The sequence below is a fragment of the Ambystoma mexicanum genome, chromosome 4q (genome assembly GCF_040938575.1).
Source record: "Ambystoma mexicanum isolate Mex_15411 chromosome 4q, UKY_AmexF1_1, whole genome shotgun sequence".
In the NCBI taxonomy this organism is placed as follows: domain Eukaryota; kingdom Metazoa; phylum Chordata; class Amphibia; order Caudata; family Ambystomatidae; genus Ambystoma; species Ambystoma mexicanum.
In genome coordinates this window covers 330,341,369-330,361,363 of record NC_090928.1, presented here as the reverse complement: position 1 = coordinate 330,361,363, position 19,995 = coordinate 330,341,369, and the positions used below count along the sequence as shown (strand labels likewise).

The following is a 19,995-nucleotide window of genomic DNA, read 5'->3' as shown; positions in this document are numbered from 1 at the left end:
TCGGGCTTCACGTTCGTTCTGCCGCGGCCAGGAACACCCGCTTTATTTAAAGCTCACGCGGAGGAGTTGTCTCACTCCGCTGCGTGTGTACGCCCTTAAAGGGGCCAACACCAAAATGGTGTACAGTAATATATTTTAAGACAACATCAGTCATTCTTACTATGCTTTAATCATGACCCGTTAATGAACACAGTATGAAAAAAGTAATTTATCAGCCATAGGGCCTTCATGTTCTTTGTTATTTTATTTGAAGAGACACGTTGCACCGACTGCCCAGAAATGAGGTGTAATATAGTAGGGTTACGGCGCTCAGAGGCAGAGGATCTTGCATCAGGAAACCCTTTCCTGGGACTCACGCCACACCAGTTGGAGGAGATGTGGTCTGCGCTGGACGTTACTCAAGCATGGTCTCTTTCCAATGGCTCCAGCAAGCACCTTCCTCCAGCAGTGGAGGCACCAAGCTGCGAAGCCGACCCGATTCACAAGATCAGACTCTCATTAGGAAAATTACTTGTTATGCCACACAAGAAGCCTGGCTGTTGTAAGAAGGCGGAAGTCACAGCCAAGAGATGGATACAGACCTCCCCTTCCCTACTGGCTGCTCCCCAAACCACCGGCGGTTGCCCTCCGGGTCGCAGATGAATGTGTGAACTGTTAAGTGTGCTTTTGCAACTCCAGCAAGTTATTGAACTGGCTGTGTGATCTCTCCAAGCACTCAACACTGGCTTATAAGAACTGCAGAAGGCAAAACAGAATTTGCTGGACTGGACATAAGGAATTGATGCTTGGTTTGCATCTATTAATTCCAATTAGCAGCCTGGGGATGGGGTGCAGACAATCAGGTTCCGCAGAAGGTAGGCTGAAATCTCCGATCTCAGCCTGCGTTTCACGGAACCGCAAGCTGCCTCCCCTGCCGCGGGCCACCATCTTTCCCCACTGCTTCCCTTTTTTTCCTACCAAATCCCAACTCCCCTCTCCCCCCACTTACCTTTTTGCATTGGCGGTGGCCAGTGCCGCTGCTGCCCCACCATCCTCAGCGCCCCGGCTGGCCATCATGGAAAGGGAAGAGGGGTTCTGTATGGGGCCCCTCTTCCCTTTCCTTGGCGGCCATCATGGCAAAGTATTTCCATTCAGTGAAATTCATTGAACGGGACGCGCTAGGCGTCCCGTTCAATGAATGAAAATACCTTTTTTTTAGCACCCCTGGTTACCGCTTTGGTAACCCGTGGTGCTAATGGCGTTAAAACCTTTTTCCAAGAGCTGGAATTGGGGCGGGGAGTAACGGCCCTCGCGTTGGCCAGGCTGTTATGGCCACATTATGAACTTAGCAAACATAAGCAAAACACATTTATTGTAGAGTAAAACTTTGCAGCACTCTTAACTTTGGGCCAGAATTGTCCTCATTCACATGCATTTGATCTTCCGCGCATTAGGCCCATTCTCTTGCTCTCTATAAAACGAGGACCTTGCACTACTTCATAGCAGTGGACAGAGAAGGCACTTTATAAAGTCAAGCAGAATCAAACACTTGACCCATGGATTACCGTGCAAGGCTTCTAAATCACCATATCACTCATTGATCTGTTTCTTAGGTATAGCAACTGCCAGTGCCAGTACTTTTAAGGATGTGAAAGGGGTCGCATCAATCAAATGCAAACATGGCCAGGCAGAAGCAGTACTGAAGCAAGGCTACTTCACCACTCTCGGTCCTTTCAACATAAATGAAAGTAGAAGAAGACCACTTTACGATTCAGGAAGACCCTTAACATATCTAATTTCACAAAGGCCTTCCAGAATCTAAGGGTTTAGCTAGGATATGGATATGATGAACATTTACCAGAGTTTTTATAAAGTAAACAGACAGAAAAGACCTCTAAGCCCTCAGGCTCTGTTTGAGACTCGGGAAAGCGACTGTAGTCCTCCGGGGAAAGTTCTCTCATTCTCTTGCATTGCCTCTCCTTACCCCATCCCTTTCCCTTTCTCCTTCTTAGGATTTCATCTGTTGACTTCCATCCAAAAAAATGTCACTGGGCGTCCCTAACACCACCTCTTTTTCTTCATCTTCTTTGATTTCGACAGCTGACTTCTTTCCAATGGATTGACGATTTACAGCCTTCACCAATCTCTTCTTCTTTTGCTTATTTTGTATGGTGACTTCCATCCTGTAGATTGACGATGTACACTCCGACCCTATTCTCTTCTTTGATTTTGTGAGATGACTTCCATCCAATCCATTGACGATTTGCACCCACACACCGACCAATCCCTTCTTCTTTTTCTTCTTCTGCTTATTTTTTATGGTGACTTTGATCCTGTAGATTGACGATGTGCACCCCCACTCTATTCTCTTCTTTGATTTCGTCAGATGACTTCTATCCAATCGATTGACGATTTGCGCCCACACACCGACCAATCCCTTCTTTTTCTACATTTTAGGATTTCATCTGGTGACTTCGGTACTATAGATTGACGATGTGGAACCCACCACATTCCCTTCTTTCCATCTGTGCTCTGAAGCCATCTGTTGGCATGCAGTGCTTTACAAATCACAATAAAAAAAAACATTAAGAGCTGCCTCATGTATCATCTGTGTTTATGGACACATATATTTATTGAATGGCAACTATATTGCTTTTGTCTCTTCACCATTGAGGAACTCACTGATATTGGTCTTCTTCAGCTGAGCTATATTGCCATTTTATCACCCATGCCTCCATCTTTGACTTTTTTCTCACCATTGAGCAAACATTAAAACAATGATCAAAGGGTTCATAATGACGGGTAAGGTTAGTTCTGGGTGGCGTGTACAGCGTAGATTCAATCATCATTTCACTACTTATGGTCCAGGTCTCCGTGATGGCGGCATTTTGGCCGAGAAGTTGTAACCGATTTAGCAGTTGCAAGTGGCAAGTTATCAAGGACATTACTAAGAGAGATGAGGTCTAGGGACAGCATGGCTGAAGAGGATAAGGAGGGAGGGCCTGAGCTGTGAGTGTGCAAGGCATACGGTGAATAGAATACAGAAATAAGAAATGTGCTCAATAGTGATAACCTACACTTGTTTAATTGCATTCACGTTTCCTCTATTGTTGGATTACCTATAATTCTGCCTGTAAGTAGGCAAACCTGATCAAGGGGCTCAAAAGATAGACTGATTAGTGGAGTTGTATTTCTAATACGTATTGATTGACTGATTGATATTTTATTTCTATTGCGCTCGTACACAAGTGTTTCAGAGCGCGACAAGGCAAGGGAGGGGAACGGGGAAGAACAAAACAGCGATCTTACTAGGCCCAGTGACATTGAGAACGCGCAAGTGCATGGGAGAGGGGGAGGGGAAAAGTGCATGGAAGGGGGGAAGAGGTGGAAAGTGCAAAGCAGAGGAGAAACAGATAAATAACAATAAATAAATAATCAAGGCAACAAACAGTGGATGTTTCGGATCAACACACCAATTTCCACTTCATCAGCATTCCAGGAGCACAAAGTTCCTTTCTATAGATTTGCCAATTTAATACCAATGTAAGGACTACCCCCATCCTTTATTAGAACTAATTTCATTTTGGTTAAATGTTTCTCGTAGAACAAGTCAGCCCAGTTGCGATGTAGAGAAAATACATAAGCACAGTTTCACAAGGAGCGCACAGAAGTGCGACGGCTGACTTTGCAGCAGACCGCAATTTGTAACCTTGGTGAAGTGCAAGAAGACGCTGAAACTGTAATGGGTGGGTATGTGCGTCACTGGATTATGGGGCTGCATCTGAAGGGGGACATTTTCTGGATCACAATAGACAGGTAAATATTCAAGCAGAGAGGATATTTGACGTGGAAAAGAGGTGAATGTGCCAAGGGCTTCCAAGCAACTCAAATAGTGCATTACTCATATAGCTAATCAAGCGGTACCCTGCAGTAAGATGTATGGATGGCATTACTTGTAACACTTAATTGGCCATAATCTTCAACCATTCCTGTATAGGACCCCAAAGACAAGGACTTCTCATGCCTTCCTTGGCACTACCTGGGCTCCGTTTTACCAGATGCAGGAAAGTGGGTGACAACTTTGAGGAGTGCCCCTTTCAGGGCTGCAACAGGAATGGAAGATGCATGCACGTAAATGGGTCATCCCTCTTCTCTAACAACCTTCTGATCCACAGTGTATTTCATCATCTTTAAACCTCACACAATTGGGTTATTTGATTCAAGACTGGGTTTCAAGGGTTTCTCAGTGCCTTGGTGCTTATGTGATGTTGAAGCATTCAGTTGGAACAACACTGGATGTCATTGTCATACTTAGCAACCATTCATGCCACCAACATCCTAGATGGAAGCTTAGAAATGGATCAGAGTTTTAGAACAGTTTGAAGAGATTTCATCTTTAGTGACTGCATTCTGAAATATTGTGGAGGCATTCGACATAACATAGGTGGAGCCAGAGGCGACCAAGGCGCCCGGACTGGGGAAGTATTATTACTTTAGATTTAATATAACTTTATAATGTGATATTGAAAAGAGATTATGTTTTGTGTCATTAAATCATCACTCATATCCCAAAATGAAAAGTTTGAACGAAAGTCTTTTATATTCAGAAATTAGAAAATGACTATTAAACCCAAAAGGGATAGTATTATGTGTCGCCAACTTCATGGGAGCACATGGCTTGTGGAGGGGGGGGAGGGGGTTCTAGTCACGGTTTGCATCTGATTCACAGTGATAAGCCCCAGGCACGATGTTGCTGTCCGCAGAGGTGCGTATGGCTCAGAAGTACTGTACAGGGCACTAGCCATTGTGCTCATGATAAGGGTGTTCCCTAGAGAGTTGGTTTGGGTGCACTGCTATGGTGCAAGGACTGATTGTATTAACCGTTCCAAGATGTCTGCCAGTGTTCCTAACCTTGCCTACCTTCCAGGTAATAGGGTTGGGAGTTTTCAAAGCCTGCTGGCGTAGGAGGAAAACGTGTCACAACTCTTGGCTCTTCCGTTTTGGTTCCTAGCTTTCATGACTGCTGCATGGCTCCTCGTTACCTATCCCGCGATCACCTGCTCTCCAAAGGCTGATGCTGTAGTCAATTTTCAGCTGAGATTTCTTTTTGGTGCAGGCAGATTTTCCTCCCAAGTGAGTGGTATCACAGAAGGGCCTCATTGCATATCTCTAGATTCCCTACAGAAGCACTGTAGTGCCTTCAGGAAAGGGCCACCCCTATACCTTCATGGCAAGAAGAACCGAGGCCCGTGGGGCGAAAAGAACCCAGCAGACACCTTGAAGTTACAGGCTCTGAGATTATTTGTGTATGTTTTTCTGTTGCAAAATGTAATGTGGAACCTGAAAAGATCAAGGGATATCTTCAACCTTGTCGAGTTTTATTCAAATGTAAGCCCCATTTATTTGGTCCTGACCACTCGTGATTGAGGACCTCACTAGTCCTGCTTGGCCTCGAGTGGTGTCACTGGTGACTGCCGTGGAGACGGTTTTGAAAAATAAGTCTGCCAGGGATGGAGACTTTTGCGAAATGTTTGGGCATCTGTTTCAGCAGTTTTCTGACGAAGAGGCTGTGGGTGATTTACAGCGTGGCATTATAGATATCCCTTAGGTTTAAGGAGCTTGCCTCAGAAACTGAGTGGTTAGGAGTACAGAGCGTGTTGTGTCAGAGACAATCCAAGGGGAAACTAACGTTGGGAGGCCTATCCTCCTTCCTTTCAGAGTTGGATGAAGTTAGTAAGGCTTACGGCAAGGGTCTGCAACCGTTGACTCTCCTGTTGTTCTGGACTATAACTCCCATTAGACCTAGGCAGCATGGCATATTTTTAAGGATCATGAAGTCATAGACCAAAACATCTGGCGAGCTTAAGGTTGCAGACCACTTTACCCATTTCCTAGATTATCGAGGCATAGACCAAACTCAGGAGAAAGTGCAGTGAAGATAAGGGTCTAAGGAGACCACCGTGTGCCTACACATGGGAAAGTGTGTATATTTTTCTTTCCGATACTGTAAGGAGGGTGACATGTGAAAATACATTGCAAACGATGGGTGCTTTAAAGCCTGTCACTTGCAATGTACATTCAGACCCCGTGTGCTTGGAGGGCTGACAAGCGCTGCCCATGTGCGTCATGTTGCCCAAGGGGCAGGCAGCGGTGGCCTTGCTCCTGGAACCATGTCCTTCATCTGCACACAGTTCTCCCCTCTGAATCCAGGGGCCCGCAGACAGGATAGGCCTCATATCTTGCATCCAGCTAGATGAAAAGGCATCAATTAGACCAGGTGAAACACATCTCGCTATGTACCCTTTTCACCGCCACCCGCCCATTTCCTGGGCTTCACTGCAGGGATCATTTCCATCAACAAATCAGAGGCAGGCTTCATTTTGAGCTTAATCTGAGCCCGCCCCCCACCTGTCAACTTGTCTACTATAGCAGCAGCAGGCCAGAGACAGGGCTTCTTATGCGCTAGCCAGCAGACACTGTGTAAGGCTGTGCCTAACCCACAATACATCACTTTCTCCACTGCTTCGGCCAAGGCCTCTCCCCGCTCTCATACCCCAGGCCACAAGCCAAAGACCACAGGCTGGGCACCAATGCCGTCTTTTTTGACATACACAAGCTGAAGGCAGTCAAACGAGCGTCCAATGAATAAAACGCTCAGTAAACAGTGGCAGAGAGGGAACGAGAGACGGGCCCTGAGTGGCCACCCATTGGAAGGCACGCATTATGTCACAAGAGTTGCTTTCATCTCAAATGTGTTCCTTGGGCAGCAGTCGCGTTACATCATTGCAAAGCTGTCTCAGCTTGCATGCTATTTACCTCGAGGACAGCTCGTGCCTCAAACAGGAAACCAAGTAAACATGTGACGCCTGCCCTTTCTAGTCTGAGGCTTTTGCTTTTTGACATACAGGTGGCAACTAAGCAGCCGAGGACGCTTATTTCCGCTTTCTCGCAGTGGGACTTACGCTGAAATGGAGATAGGACTTGCTCATGGCCGGATCGCAGCGGCAGTAGACCCTCGGTGGACTGTTCGCCTCCCGGAAGCACTTTCTGCGCGTGGGAAGAGTACTTGGGCTTCATGACGAACTGTTGCGCTTGGCCTTGCTGAAGGTTCATGGTCAAAGCCTGCGACGATAGGGGCACCGATCTGTAGAAGGAAAGGAAGAAAACATGAGCAAACCTGGAAGGAGAAGTATCACCAGAACAAATGTCTATAGTCCTTTCTCTAAAAACGACACAGTGTGGATTCACCGCCTACCCTCATTAGTGCCCTCGTGACATCATTAGGTTTAAAGGGGCACTAAGGGCCCTCGTGACATAGTAGCAGTATGTCTCAAATTGCTATCGGTTTTTAAAACAAATGTATTTAAATCTCTTTGTTGAACAAAATTCAATACACAATGGATAAAACGCAACAAATGGAGAGGAACAGAACACGGAAGGTCCTAAAAAAATGAAATAAGATTGCTGCGAAAAGGGCCGCAAGTGCCACATCATAACATTTCACAAATATAAGGCCGGGACCTCCCACCTCCCGAGGTAAAAAAAAAGGTGGGGAGCAATTCTCCCCCACCCATCCCCTTCCGATAGGTTTTAATGAGATTTCTGCTTTAACTATGTCATATTCTGGCACAGAAGGGGTTATTTGGAAAAAGTCATTTCTAGGATATGGGCAGGATTGCTCAGAGGCAACACACTCGTCAGTGTGATATAACTATAAATAATAATAACGTATGTGAAGTGTGCTTCTCCCCCCGCCTCCTTCTTTTGGTTATGCGCATGTTGTCCCACAAAGGAGATCACTTAACAAATGTTCACAGCCACACAATTGGGACTCATCACGAGTTGGGTGGTAGTCCGGCGCTAACTGTGCTGGGATACCACCTAATGCTATTTGGTTTACCGCAACTCAGTCCGATGCAATTTACGCCACATCCCGATTAGCTGGGGGTGGTAAGTCTCCATTCCTCATTGAGTCCATTGAACCCAATGGGGTTGGGGTTGGCGCAAATGGCGATGTGCTAATAGCACCGAAAACGGCCCGAAATTTGAGATTCTTACCTACAGAAAAATACTGGAGGTCAAATTCCCATTTTCCGCTAGACTCTTGATAGGGCCAGTCATTAAATGCGGAGGTAATATTGTTACTGCTGCATTTAAGGGCTACCGTCCAACTCGTGATGAAGCCGTTCTCTTTAAAGACGTGCTCTGATACCTGCTACCCTTAACCTCTTGGGAAAGAGATATGGGAATGTACATGTGTAACCATCAACAACAGAGATGTATTCCACCAAAGGGTCCCGAGCGACATCTGCTAGACAAAAAGAGTGGCGCTCGAATGGTCTAGGAGATCACTTAGAAAACTGGGGGAAATACACCCAGTTGTTGATAGTTGCCAATCTACAAGTTGATATCTTGGCGTTCCTTTTCTGCCCTGCACTATTCCCATGGGCCAGCATTGAACGAGGCAGAGAAGGGAAGTCTGAGCATGTACAACACACTAGGTAGCCCCTGCTTCTCGCTCAGCCCGCCAACACCCACAAATATCTGCCCACCTACTAACCCCCATTCCACCCACATCTAGCCCTTTCACACGAACGAAAAAGCAACAAAACAACCCTCACTTTCTGCTATCCGACCCATATCTCTGATGTTTGAATTAAACCCTAAACCAAGTTTATAGTGATAGCCTGCCAACCTCCCACAATTCCCTTGTGCACGCATCCTCCTTTGCCTGACAACAAGGAAAACATCGCCTGTCACCCGCAACCCACCTCACTCCCTTGGATTCCCGACCACCTCTCTCTGAGTCTGGCTCTCCGGCAGTGCTGGATCTGCAGTCGATGGTGCGACATGGCCATGCGTGGCATTTCCCCAGTGGCATGTGGAAACCACCGCTGTGTAAAAATGGAGAGGCTCAAGGTTCCCACCGCTGGTCAGGTTTACAGAGCAATGGCTCCTGTGCTGTCAAACATCAAACAAAGGCAAGCCCAGCATTGGTGTTTGTCAGAGTGGGAACTGAGGCTCTACAAAGATGGCCGGAAGTGGCTCGGACACTCAGCTAGACACACAGAAAGAAATGGGCAAGTGAACTTGTTTCCCCCTCAGGTCTAATGAGACCCACAGAGGGAAATGCTGCCTTCCCCATGAGTGATGTCACTCCAGTGACATATGGTTTCCATTTCCCATTGCTGTGACACCATAGTAGTATACAGTATTTAGAAAATGGTTTATGCACTAATCGCTTTCTATGGAAACCATAAACAACACATACATTATTTAACCTTAACATCAGTGGCGAGCATCCACTCCCAGCCGCCATATTCCACTCTCGGGGCGCTGCCGCCTTATCCGGCCCCATGTTTGTCTGGATACAGGATGCGGTTTGATAACATTAGATATAATTGATTAATTGAAGAAAAAAGAGAGGGGGAAATGCATCCCCTCCCCACGCCTTTGTTTGCATACAATTATCTTTTGTTTTGTACATTTTTTGCTACAAATTAAGTAGTGTCTTATAACAAATATATGTGTCAAATAAAACATTTGAGACAAGGCACACATGCCACCACGCCACCCAGTAGCCATCACTGGAAGATCACCTGCAGTGCAGAGCCAGATGAACAAAGTATTGTGGGAATGCAAATTAGCATACATGTAAGCTTTAAGCTCGTGAAAACGTGCTCTTTTATACATGTGTTCTTGAGTCCAAGACAGACCGTCCCGAGGGCTGCAGGCACGTGCATACTGGGTTCGCCCTTATTAGGGGTCATCCGTGCAGTGTAGTTTGACATTTTGTTTTTGTTTCATCAATTTCTAGTTACATTTCAATAAAAAAGAAGTTTAATAATATGTACATAGGCATAGAAGCAACACCTGCCACAGTCCCAGCAGAGCAGAGATTTGGAGGAAGATATGGCAGGTGAAAATAACACATGACAATGGAGGAACAATCAACATCCGGCCAGGGTGCAATCCCAAGCTCTAGTTGACTTTGGCCAACCCTGCAGGAATCAGGATGATGTGCCATGAGGTTTAGTTAAGCTTTTCACGTCAAAGGAATTATCAAGTGCCAAGATAAAGACTCAACCCAAACCATAACACAACCACGGTGAAGATGGAGCAAAGACACGTATTTACAGGTGGTGTGGTGGGTTCAAGTGGCAGACCCAGCAAATGTGACAATTCCTTGGTGGGATGCGTGGCTCAAGTAATCAGAAAAAGGGTGAATACGTACATCAAGACGCCTACATGTTTCCACAGTACAGCACTGACACCCAGGGAAAGAGGAATGTGTGTCCCGGGTTGCGCTAAGGGATGCAAACGATTAAGGTTTTCCTGAAATAATAAACAATGCAACAGGGATACATGTTTGCTGTTACCTTGGGCCTCATTACAAGTTTGGTGGTAGCTTTGGCGGTAAAACCGGCAGGCTGCCGCCAAACTTGCAATTTTTTCCAGCACCCGCGAATGGGCAGTTACCGGGTCATTAAGGCCTAGCCGGAACCCGTAATTGCCCATTCGTGGGTGCCGTAATGCATTACTCCACATTCCCATTTGAGCCACATAGGGCTCAATGGGAATGGGTAGGTTGGATGCACCGGCACCATTTGTGCCGGTGTATACGACATGCTATGATCGCGGGTGCCGGTACGCCCGCCAGGACAGACCTGGCGGCCGTAATGGCACCCACGAGCAGAACTCGTAGTTCCCGAACCGGCAAACTTGGGTCTGGCTATGGAAGTACAACGTAACTGTTTCGGACTTACATAGGTAGCATGCCCCCCCTTCCGACCCCCTCCACTATAATAGTGCGGATCATTAGAATGTATAAAATCACATTATTTTATTGTATACATAAAAAAAATTGAATCTAAGTTTGAAAAATACAGTTTTGGAAACGTGTTTGAATTTTATAGTGCTTTGCACAGTTGTAGACTGCAGCTGCAGTTTACAGGTATTTTTCACAAGCACACAAATATCCTATCTTGAGTTGACCATAGTTTATTGTTAAAGGGGCAGAGAGGGGAAAGTTCAGGCGGGGATCTACTGCAAACGCCCCGTTACAGAGTAAGGTGTTTCATCATTGTCCGCATTCCACTTTCAGTGTTTGAAATTGTCCTCGTCCCAAAACTGGACCTCTTAAGTGTTGTTCTTCTACTAGAAGGATCAGAGTTGTATTTTTCAGATGAGGTATGCCACAAAAAAAAAAGAATTAAAAAACATCGGCAGTGGGTGTGTGGGCTGTTCGACCCTGGAATTAAGTTGCCGAGGGGAAGGCATTGATGATGATGCTAGTGGTGGCCTGGGTGGTCCTAGCGAGGAGGTGGAAACAGAGGCAGCCACCGACAGTGGCTCCAGAAGCCGCAGAAAATGGTGGCGATGGAGCAGGTCACGTATAGAAGCCAAGGGGAGGCTCCATGATTCAAGCAGGACTGGGGGATGGTCTTGGACTATCTCAAAGCTACTGTATGAATCAATGGTGCCCACATAATTGTGCATATTGGATATTATGCAGAGGGAGGAGGGACGGATGCATGCATGTGGATGTTCGTGTTATTGGTTTACTGAGATACAAAATGCCAATAAAATAAGTTTCAATAAAAAAAACGAAACGGAAACTAAATAAACTTGTGAAATTCAATTTAATTTAGTTCACATACCCAACAGAGCATTTCATTTAATCAGGAACCACACGTGTGTAAATATACCCTACTGAAAGGCGCAGTATGCCATTCTTGCCCATGTATATTTATTCTGGCTAGGTAAAACCCTCATGTTGGTGTGATGTTAACAGCGCATGTGACGAAGCCCTTTGGTTGTGGTGCTCTACGTAGAGGCTACGCCGGCAGGCCCTCAAGCTCATATTCTGGTAATAAATGAGGAAAATTGATGTTTCTGTGAAAGATTGGCACTTTCTGGGGTTCTATGTTGACACCTTTCGGAATCTCCCAAATCTGAGCTATGACTGCACCACCTGGGTGATAACGACAAGCTCAGTTGGAAGGCGGAAGTCTCTAACCACACTCTGGAGAAATATTAGGTACATTTATTTGTGTGAACTTCGAACCACACGAATGTTAAGTGTTTCGAAAAGTTTGAACCAAGGTCAAACTTATGAAAAGTTTGAACCAAAGGTTTGGATCATCTGGCTATAGGAGGAGCCGGCAGGTTGAATAATATACGACCTCATTACGAGTTTGGCAGTGCAGTAAAAAACTGGTGGCAATGTCATTATCAAACAAAATTTCCACCGCGATAACTGCACCATCAAATTCCGAACTCAGTGGTGAAGTGGAGGATTAGCTCTAATATTTAGCTGGACGTAAATCCTTGCTTCTACCCTTAAAAAGATGTCCCGCTTCAGAATTACCACTCAGATGAACCCTGCCAAAATCACCTTGGAGTCCGCTCGCAAATCAGTGGTAATTCCACTGGGCAGAATGCAATGTTAAAGGTATTCAAGTTTGGTGGTAACTCTACATAAAAAAACTCAGATTTACCACTAAGCTCAGAATGAGGCTGAAAGAGCTCAACAGCATGAGGGGATGGTAGAAATATCCAACAACGTGAGTAAGTCCTTTAGAGAACTAGCAAAAGCTAAAATCGCTATTTCTGTAGAATACATCTCCTCGGTAAGAATTATTCTTTGAGCAAGTCGCCGGAATGTGAAAGAGCTAGACAATAAACTGAACACATTAAGACACTTACCATGCAAGAGGGAGAAAGCAGGTACCTGCCCGAATGTGCACAATGTTTAGCAGGACACACACAATCCAAGCATGCATGCATGGAATGAGTAACAGGCATGATGAAAACAAACCTTCACGTAGGCAACGGCACTGCAGGCAGTGTCAACACTGTGTTGATGAACCGCCGCGTTCTAACGCTCTCCACATTCGAAACCAGGATCCTCTGTCAATTCAGGACATGGGGCAAAGGGCCTAGAGTCAGAAAAGGACGGGGTGGACTGCTACCGCAACAACAGTAACAGTCTTTATGAGACAAGGGGGCTAGAAGATATGTATTGTCTACAGTCAAGTCACCTGCTGCGAGACTTCCAGGGCTGAGGGTTTCGACGACACAGAAAAGGGACAGTTTTCAGATAAAGGATAGGGAAGGAGGGAAAGTGGGCTCGGAGAGGAGTGATATACCTCCCTTGTCACAAACAGGCTAGCAAACCAATCCTAACTGGAATGCAGATTCACGTGTCCTTTGGATAAAGGGAAAGACAGGTGCAGACACTTGCAGAAGGAGGCCATGATTCCACGGGTCGGCGGGGTATACGCAGATGTTATCGATTACCTCCCAACCGTGCATTGGAATGGAGGAAGGCACAAGGGAGACTTAAGCAGGACTACAGATCACAGAAGTCATGAAGGAACCGAGGAATCGTGAGCACCGAGGAGTGAGGAGTCAGATTGAAATTAAAGGAGAACGAGGAAGGGCTGCAGCAGGAAGGGAATCATAGGAAGAGCTTGGGAGCAAAATAAGCGCCCAAAATACTCACAAACATGGAGAGATGGAACTGTGATGAAGTGGAAGGTACATGAAGCAAATGAGCACAATAGTGTACCATTCCTCCACAGACCTGACATGAACCTAGCCTGCAGGCCAAGGGTGCCCTGGATGTAGGCTCAACATGCAAAGCTGGCTCATCAGGGGCTCGACAAACCATGACGTGCCAGCACACGCACAAAGGAGATACCCATTCGACTCCCAGGTGCATGTCTATCACACAGGGATGGTCTTCACAGGGTCAAGCGAGACACTGCTAGAGTTGGTTCCCAAAGGAGAATACCTGTCTAGGCATCTTTCCGGCTCCTCGGCACGCCTCCTACAAGCTCTCCTCCCTAAGTACGCCAAACAACCATGCATACAGAGATTCACATCAGCGCCACTCGCATGCCTGCCAGAAATCACTGTGTCTATTGGGGTGAATGAATGGAAAGCATCCGATAGATCAGTGGGGGTGCATGAATGTTCCATGAAGGGAAGGCTATCCTTTGGCCGCTTAGGATCCAAACTCGGTCCCAGGCTACTCCTTTCTCATCCACAGTATACCCGCTACTCCACCCACCTGCATTATTCACACATCCAGAGTTTAAAGGTAAGTCTTGAAAGGCCATTGCACAAGCAGTTTGGATCTTGCCCTTTCATGTCACTGCAACCCAACACTTAGGTAAGAGGTGTTCTGCTCACTGTCCCCCATCATCTCCCTGCTTCTGTGCAATGGGTGTATGCCGCGCGCGACCTTCTGTTAATAGCTGGACTGTGGAGATGGGTAGAGCCTTTATATTGCTACCATTTCTGCCCTAGATTCGTGTGTGTATGTATGAGTTTGGCATTGCACAACAGTCTTTATTCTGGGATAATTATCTGCATCATACTTACGAGTACAGTAGCAATAGTACTGTTATTGTTTTTATTGCTTCTAATTATCAGAAATGACCTACGTATGATTTGCATTACCGTTTCCTTTTTTGAGCCAATGGTCAGTATGATCAGAATTATGTTACACTGAATAAAACATATGTTTTGTCTCTGCATGGCTCCATCACTGGTGTGAACAGTACAAACCTGAACCTCTGACCCAGCTCCCGTCTCTACTTCTCTCCACACCTTATTTCTGCGATCAAGGGCACACGCTTTGATCTCAATAAGTTGAGGAAGTCATTATTTAGTATAATCTTCGGGTTGCAACCACCAAAGTGTTGATTGATTGATTGGTTTGTTAATTATGTGCCTTTACACAAGTGTTTCAAATTGCATGTTGGTATTATCCCATTTGCCCTACTGTAAAATATTTTATAAGGGTCCACCCAAAAGGAATCCAGAACACAGCAGCAAGGATTTGTCTCAATTTATTTTAACATTCTACGCATCTCCCTCCCTGAAATTGCTCCACTGGCTGACTGGTGAAAGTGAATTACCATTGGATGTCATGGGAACCAGTTCCACTTTATATTTAAGCACAGTAACTCCATAGATCTCCCACAAGCCTTCCCCCATACAAAACACCTCAAGGTGGCAGCCATTGATGAAGATAACCGAACATGGATCAGTCCCCCTCCATTGAAAGACTCAGCATCACCAAATGGGGATATCCGGCTACTTTCTCTGACTTAGAGACCGGATGATAAAATCATTAGCTAGCCAAACATGTGCACAGCTAATCTGCAACCGGAAAAAAACTACGAGGTGGGTGCAAGACGTTGTATCACTTTCAATGAAGCACTGAAAAGGGAAATAACTCTAACCTCACCGTCTCCTGTGGTAACTTTCAGCATCGGTCCTTTCACCCTCCAAGGCTCCTCAGATTATAGTAGCACTGTGGCATAGGCATAAAGGGTTAACCATTGAGATTCGATGAGCGGGAGCCAAACCCAGCTCCTGGGTGTCGAGCATCGCCCTGTAGGCAGGAGCAACCGCAGGGGAACCAGGAGCTATCAGAGATGCTCCTTTAACATTTTGTCAATTTTATATGAACCATTGTGTTTAAATATATATTCGATGTGTTCCAATTCTCCTTTATTAACATTCTCCAATACTCAAAGTTAATGTCACATTTACATGTTTGGAAGGCACCAGTTGGCCCTGTTGGTTTCAAGCTAAGCAAGCTCTACTATGCTAGAAGCAAGAGCTAAATAGCTCCCAATTCCCCTCAATTTCGAACCCTGGTATAGGACGGTGCACTTGGCCTTATTGAACGTAAATCCACACATTCTTGTGTTAGGGATGCAATGAGCTGATGGAGATGATTAGTAAAGAGTTCTGAGGAAGAAGTAAGAAGGGATATCTCATATTGATGGGCCAGGTATTCCACTGTGGGGTGTCAGGAAACAAAATTACTGAAATGTCGGCATAGCACATGGTGCTTGGGTTGGTATGAGGTGTTGGGTATGCGAGTGGATGAACAGGCAAGTGTGTAAATGGAGGTGAATTAAACGCAAACCCAGATGTCCTTGCAAACCATCGAATAACACCAACAATGACCTCTAAGAGATGCCTATCAGCTTGAGATGTGCAATTCCAGTGAATTACGGAGATCAACCCATTGGTGCAGCTCGAAGTGGATTAGAGAGCAAAGGAAGGAAGAGGATGCTGCTGGAAGGGAAACCAGGAGGTGCCCGTGAGAGGACTCAGGTCTTGGCAATGCGGTAAAAGTGAAGGAGCACAGCAACAAGGGTACCAGAGAAAAAGGTACCAGAGGGCAACTTGAGTAAGCGGTCTCCCCTAAACCCTTTACGTCTCTAAACAGAGTGGAATGGACGAGTGTGATCCTGCAACCTACCCCACACTCTAATCAGGGACCTTATGATGTAGACTAGGTTCTGGCAAATGGGGAAAGATTAAGAAACGCACATACTGAGGATATTGGCAGAGGAACTTAGTGTTCACGCTATTCATCTGAGCGTTTTCACAATGCTACAGCATGATGAGGAAATTATCCACATTCTAGACTCTGCCCTGTCTGAAAAGATGGCCAAAAGTAGTGCCATTTTTGCCATTTGTGATGGTGGTTTTGCTGGAAAACTTGTATGGGAAGATGTCACAAATCGGAAAACATGCTGCAGGAGACAGAGAAGATAATACTTAATGGGATGGATATAGAATGCACGTAAGCTGTATGAGTCACACGTCAATTCCTGTCAGGTGGAGGTGCACTAAATTACAGGTGTACAAATGGTGAACACATTTTAAGAGTGTTTAAGGGCCATTTAGTGACCAGCGGTAAACTTTCATGAAAAAGTCTGAAATGTATTTGGGCTGTATAGATTGGAGCACCAATAAATGAAATATGTTCACAGAGGTAGGCAGTGGCAGAAGTGTACCGAATAAAGTCGCAAAACTGTGACCTCGGGCAGGGACGCGGTAGGCGGGAGCATAGAGACATGTGACAAAATGGAGTGTGAGGAGAGAGATTCCTTCTTAGTGTTACCAGGACCTCCCCTAGGTTTGTTTGTTTTATTCATTTGTAATGCGCACCAGACCCGAGTGTAAGAGGGCGCAGCAGTAAGGATATACAAGGCATAGGTTACATAGTTGCATAGTTATACACGATGCTAGCAATATAAGTATATTGTAGCAATAATCCAATAGGTTATATACAGAGTATGAAACAGTACTATCTTCTCATGGCTAAGATGTAGCCAGCTAGGATCCATCCAGGCTATTTCACTTAGACTTCATGTATGTATGTTCAGATTTCAGTTTAGCTGGAACTGCTATAATATGGTAAAGTGAAGAGGTATGCCTTACCTTCAAGAAGTACAGTTCCGGATTGGTGAATATAGATGTAAAAAGTAGTGGAACTGTTAACAGTGAAAAATAAAAGTAGTGGAACTCCACTCCCTAACGTTCCCGCTCACTTCGATCATTGAGGGTAGGTCTAAATTCCAATTGAACTAATTTCCTTGTTTCATTTTAATAATTCATGACTTTTAGCAGCATCTTTTCAATAGATTGGGGTCAGTGTTTTGGGTCAGGCTAGTAGGAATACTCATTAACAAGGGGGGTTCTGGGAGTCCCTCTGCCAGACATTAGTCCTGGTTACGAGAGTTCTACCCAGATACTTTAGCTCACCATCTTTCACAAAGGAGAAATATCCCAAATATATAGGTCTTTTGTCCTGCCCTGGGGCAGTTCAGCGCCGAAATGCTAGGCAATTCTCCTCTGATCAAGAGTACCAACAACAACCCCAGACATGTGTTTTGGTCTGGTTGGAACTCATCAGTAGGGTGGAGCTGTGCCTCTCTGAGAATAGTGAGCAAGGGGTCCACGTCTGGATTCCCCATGTAACTTAGGGTGAGACCCAAAGTTACTTAAATTATGCAAATTAACAAGGTGGGTCCTGGGAGTCCCTCTGCCAGACATTAGTCCTGGTTACAAGAGTTCTACCCAGATTCTCTAGCTCACTATCTTTCGCAGAGCAGAAATATCCAAAACATATTGTTCTTTGTCCTGCCCTGGGGCACTCCTGAACCAAAATGCTAGGCAATTCTCCTCTGAACAAGAGTACCAACAGCAACCCCAGACACGTGTTTCGGTCTATTTGGACCTCATCACTAGGGTGGAGCTGTGTCTCTCTAAGAATAGTGAGCAAGGGGTCCACATCTGGATTCCACTAGTAACTTAGGGTGAGAACCAAAGTTACTTAAATTATGCAAATTAACAAGGGGGATCCTGGGAGTCCATCTGCCAGTAGGAATGCCCAGCCTGCACTGGCCTCCAAAATAACTTTGTCCCCACTGTATAGCTGCCTGAAAGAATGATGTGTTTGGTAACAGATCAGGTCTTCGGCACTGGAGAGCATCGTGGTGGCAGAATAAGATCAACATTTGCAACACTGGGAGACAGACAAGACGGAAACCGGTCTACCGGGGTATTGCATAGAAATAGAAAGAGTTGGCAGTGGCTAGTAAGTCTGCCCATAACGTGAAAAAGAAAAACTGCCTACTCAGGAAGCTGAAGTATGAATGTTACAGCAAGTTAACTCTTAAAGTACCCTGAGTTGCTCAGTATTTTATGTGTAATTAAAAATTATACATAATTTATATCACTTGTGTATATATTTTATTTGTTAATTTATTAACTTGTGATTTGTATTGCACTGGATGGCAGCTTGCACTGAACCCGAGAACTGAGAGTGAAGCACGGGATAGAGTAGAGTTAAAAAAAAATCATGCAGGACAATCTGGGTATGTTTGGCATTGCTCACAGGCTAAACCTTCAGTCGCATTCCATAACCAAGTCATTGTATCGATTATTTTTATGGACACAGAGAGCGGACTGTCCTCGGCCACGCATTTCCGCTTCTGTAGTGGTGTAGAAAGGCAAGTTGGAAATACTTTGTCTATAATGAATTGGACAACTTTTAATGCCAAAGGACATGCAGTTGGAGAGGGACTAAACGTAATTAGAACATGTACAGTACTTTTACAATTATTAGCTGTATTATACATTTTCCCAGCCTTTATGATTGGGATGAACAGAATGTTTCATCACTACACACTGTCCACCAATACAAAGCAGGAAGCACAACGCCCCACCACACAAAACTACAACTACACAATAGTCCCAAGGATGTTCACCCCACGGAAACCAAAGAACCAGTCAGGATAGAAGGATACGAACGTCTGAATACACATGCTCACCAAAACGGATCCACCAGGACAACACATCAACACGACTCCGACCCTGAACCATTCAAAGCCTTAACCAACCAGGGTCACACTAGATAACCTGAGAATAGTTATTACCCACCCAGTCCCACACCTGAAGATTAGGTTCAGTCACACCTACCAATCCAAACTATACTCATTAGGATACAGTTGGATCAGCGCAACATCACCAAAGCGAGTCGGCCCACGAGGAACCCGCAACATCCCAACCCACAGGTATACTAACAGAACCATAAGTACCTGAATCAGGATACAGACCCCACTAACCCAACCCTCAATCTTCTGCATACTTAAACCCACACAAAACCACAAAACCATCTCTCTCCCAGCAATCTGCATGCACTTTACCACATCGCATCAACAACACATAAACTTCACCCACAGCACTCGAGGCCTTCGCCCGATCCGATGCTAGCACCAAAGCCCAGCACTCGGTGTATACCGAGCTGAAGCTGCCAACAGCACACCATCTCACCCACTCTCCTTCTCCCCTCTTCCCGACTAACCCTGCCCACCCTTCCCGTTTACAGATCCGACAGAGCGCCTGAGGACCAATTCCGTTGGTGACGGTGCGCTATACAAGTACCGCTAACATAACATAACATAACAAGGCCCTGGTGCCCGGTGACAAAACAGTTAAACTCAACGAGGCGGCACAGCAGTAAGTGGTGCTAAAAGGTCATCGATCACATGTCAAAATGACTGAAAGTGACATTCTTGTCCATATTTCCAAGAAAACGGCATTCCGCCATCTTGTAAGGAATGTCACCACTCCAAAGGTTTTCTCCCACCCTCAGATTTTCCCAGACGTATTCAGTGCCGCTCCTTGTAAATC

General features: G+C 45.5%; 1 protein-coding gene across 4 annotated transcripts in view; it reads right to left on the bottom strand.

Moving 5' to 3' along the window:
- Nucleotides 1–19,995, bottom strand: part of LTBP1 (latent transforming growth factor beta binding protein 1) — a 1,019,134-nt gene that overhangs the window by 634,119 nt on the left and 365,020 nt on the right. For all 4 annotated transcript variants that reach the window (XM_069607908.1, XM_069607910.1, XM_069607907.1 and 1 more), the window contains exon 4: nt 6,942–7,123. In XM_069607908.1, the coding sequence (XP_069464009.1) occupies nt 6,942–7,123 (182 nt within the window). The remainder of the gene's footprint in view (nt 1–6,941; nt 7,124–19,995) is intronic.